This window comes from Lipotes vexillifer, unplaced genomic scaffold (assembly GCF_000442215.2).
Source record: "Lipotes vexillifer unplaced genomic scaffold, Lipotes_vexillifer_v1.1 scaffold478, whole genome shotgun sequence".
NCBI lineage: Eukaryota > Metazoa > Chordata > Mammalia > Artiodactyla > Lipotidae > Lipotes > Lipotes vexillifer.
The window spans coordinates 391,206-394,608 of record NW_006779682.1 but is presented as its reverse complement, the minus strand read 5'-3'; the positions used below and the strand labels follow the sequence as shown (position 1 = coordinate 394,608).

Sequence of the window (3,403 nt, the reverse complement as noted above, 5' to 3'; positions counted from 1 at the left end):
TTACCACCATAAACTCCAAAAAATTCTACCAGAAATCACAAGACAGAGAGGCAGGAAAACTGATCATTGTATATATTGTTCTTGAAAATCATGTGGAGACTGCAGTGGGGCTTCTCCCTCTGCTTCAAGTCTCTGAAAGTAGTAAATGGTAATTTGGGATTTAGAGCAGCTGTACTCACTTCGGGGGCTTGGGACCTATGTAAATATATGTCCTGACCTTACTTGTTATACTAATGTTGTTAAATTCAAAATTTGTGCCATATGCTATCTTTGTTCTCTGTCCCCAATACACTGAGAGTTTCAATTTGTGACAGCACAAACCAGAGGAAAGCAAACACGCACAGCCCCTCGACGCTGGCCTGAATTCAGAGCCGTGACGGGGCACTTTTGATTCCCATGCCCGCCACTACCAGAGCTTTGGAAACCGACGTGGAGGCTTCCAGAAACCCTCATGTTTTCGTTTCCCAAGTCTTCCATCACTAATTATATGAAATGACCCAAGAGCAAGTTTTTGTTATTTTATAAAAATCTAAGTATTACTATTGCTGATCTATATTTCTCACAATTTTCATACAAAAAAAAGTTCTCAATGACCACAAAATACCAAATATTTATTTTTATCAAGTGTCAGGATAACCGATTAGAGTTGAGGTTCATCATGTTTTATTGCTGAAGTATTCTAAGATCTTAATACTGCAAGCTACTCCACTTCGATCCGATACGCTTTGGACTTACAAACACGGCTGAGATTTAACCAGAACTTAGGCGTCTGAAGAGAATCAAAAGAAGAAATACTTGAACAGTGTTTCACTAATTGCAAATCAGTAAAAACAAAAAAAACCCAAACCACCTCAAGTAAAAGATTATACTGATACCACGGAATGAGGAACCATGCAAACGACCAAGAACAGATTTCAACAGTAACAAAGTCAGCCATCCTGTGACTGTAGGTCCAGAAGCACAAGGTGTTTTGGAGTTTTTCTAGGTTGAGTAAGGACATTGCTGATTAACAACAGTTTGCCTCAAACTTATATTCAAGCATGACAGCTCTCAACCTTTATAACTCCTTTCGGAAAGATTTTGTTCCTTATCACACAGTTCACGATACAGGGTGAAATCCGGCGAGGGGCTCCGGCCTCCTAGGAGTGAGGCGGGCGGCCTTTTAGCTGTGGGTTTGCTCGTGGCTCCAGAGACTGAACGCAGTCTTGAATGTCCTATGGCAGAGCTTGCACATAAACTGTCTTTTAAACGTGATCGCGGAGAGGGGTGGCGCGTGGTAGAACAGCGTGTCTGACTCCCGGGCCGCGAAGAGCTTGTCGGCGCTGGGAGCCGGGTTCTCGGGCAAGCCCGTGGGGCTGTCGGGCTCCAGGGGCTGGATCTTGGGCAGCGGCGGGGGCAGAGGGGGTGGCGACGGGGAGCCGGTGGGGCCCGGGCCCACCTCGGGCTCCCTGTGCGCCGGGTCCTCGGCGGCCTGAGCCATGTGGGACTGGAAGTGACTCCAGAGCCGGAAGTTGGTGCGGAAAGCCTTGTTGCAGACGTGGCAGATGAAGGGCTTCACGGAGCACAGCAGCTCCTGGTGCCGCTCCAGCTGCTTGGGCGCCGGGAAGGTCTTGCCGCACTTCTCGCACGGCCACAGGTCCTTGGGGGCCGCGCCGGGCTCGGGCGCCTCCTCCTCGGCCCCCTCCGCCGGCTCCTCTTTGACCTGGACCTTCAGCGGCCTGGAGAGGCTGAGGTCTTCGGGGAGGCAGGGCGCGTCTTCCGGGTCGAAGTTCACGGGCTCGGGGCCGCGGCCGCCTGCGGGGTCGTCTTCGGCGGTGGCGGCGGCGGCTGTGGTGGCGTCGGCCCGGCCGGGTTCGGGCAGGGCCTGCGGCCGGGTCGGGCCACTGGCCTCACCGTTGAGGTCGGGTTGGGGCGGGGAGGCGCCCGCGGCCGGGGCCATGCTGTTCTGGTTGTGCACCTCCACCTGGTGCCGCCAGATGCTGAAGGCCGACTTGAAGGTGCGCATGCACTCCAGGCAGGTGAGCTTGCGGTACTCGCACTTGCCCTCGTGCTCGCGCTTGAGCTCGGGCGAGAAGAACCTGAGGCTGCAGTAGGGGCACACGGTGGCCGTGCGGCACAGGCGCTCGTGGCTCCCCTGCTCTAGAAGAGAAGAGAGCTTGGCGTTACAGAGGCGGCACAGGTAGAGCTCTGAGCCGCCGCCCGCCGGGCCCCCGGGCGCCGTGCGCTCCCTGGGCCTGGTGGCCCTGCCGGCCCCGAGGGCCTTCTCTCCCGGGTGCATCTTCACGTGCTGCTTGAGCTGGGAGAGGAAGCGGTAGGCCTTTCCGCAGGCCGTGCACACGTACGCGCCTTTGGCCCGGGACCTCAGGCTCCTCTTGATGGCTTGCACGGGGGAGCTGCCGGGGCCCTGGAAGCCAGGCCGGCCGCGCCGCAGCTTCAGGATCAGGGCCTTCTTAATCTCCCGCTCTCTCACGATGTCGATCAGCTTCCTCTGGAATTTCTCGTCCAAAACGGCGTGCGAGCTGGCGGCCGGGGACGGGTTCTTCACGATGCCGTGCTGCGTCTGGCAGTGCGTCCACACTTTGAAGTTGGTGTGAAAGCGCTTGTGACAGATGTCGCAGGCGTAGGGCTTCTCGGGGTTGTGGTACATGTTCACGTGCCGGTGAAGGCCGGCCGTGGATCTAAAGATCTTAAGGCAGTGTTTGCATTTAAATTTTTTGTTTGGTCTCGCACCCTCCAGCTCGCCGAATTCGTCCTTGCTCAAGTCAGAACCCGGGAAGTCGGCCTCGAGGAGAGGCGGGCTCGAGCGCTCCGCACGGGGGTCTCCCGCGCCCGGTGAGCCCCGGCCCTCGGCCTTCGGCTGCTTGCCCGGCAGCCTCCTGTCCGCCTGGAACCGCCTCTTGGCCGGGAGTCGGCTCGCGTCTTGCCGGTCATCGTCCGCCTGCGGGACCAGGTCCCTCGTGGCGGCCGCGGCGTCCCCCACTGTGACACGGATGATGTCGCCGGGCTCCGGGGGACTGTGCGGCTCGGCCTTGACCCGCACCTCGGGCCCGGGGGCTGCCCCCGGCCGCTCCGCCGGCTGAGACGCGCTGAAGGACCGGAGGCGGTGCGGCTGCGGGGCCGGGGCCCGGGCATTGGGGGCCGCCGCCTCGCTCGCGTCCCTGGAGGACGGCCCCTGAGAGAAGGCGCCAAGCGAGCTCCCCGCCGCGTCGCCCGAGCCCGAGCAGGAGCCCTGCGGGGGCTGCAGGTCGGCGGCGGGCGTGAAGACGGGGACCTGGCTGTCCATTGACAGCGAGCGGCGGAGAAGGCTCTTGACGAGCGGGCCGCTCCTGTCCACGCCCTGGCCCCCGGGCACCGGCCCCCCGGCCGGGATCACCAGCCCCAGCCTGGAGTAGTAGAGCAGGTT

General features: G+C 59.5%; 1 protein-coding gene across 2 annotated transcripts in view; it reads right to left on the bottom strand.

Moving 5' to 3' along the window:
• Window positions 1–1,162: 1,162 nt before the first annotated feature.
• The window catches only part of ZBTB21 (zinc finger and BTB domain containing 21), a 3,123-nt gene continuing 882 nt past the window's right edge, over window positions 1,163–3,403 (bottom strand). Inside the window, exons 1-2 of one of the 2 annotated variants that reach the window (XM_007452873.1) lie at window positions 2,743–3,403; window positions 1,163–2,139 (exon numbers count right to left, since the gene is read on the bottom strand). The exon at window positions 2,743–3,403 is cut by the window's right edge and continues 882 nt beyond it. In XM_007452873.1, coding sequence (XP_007452935.1) covers window positions 1,163–2,139; window positions 2,743–3,403 — 1,638 coding nt within the window. The other variant, XM_007452872.1, reaches the window with a different exon arrangement.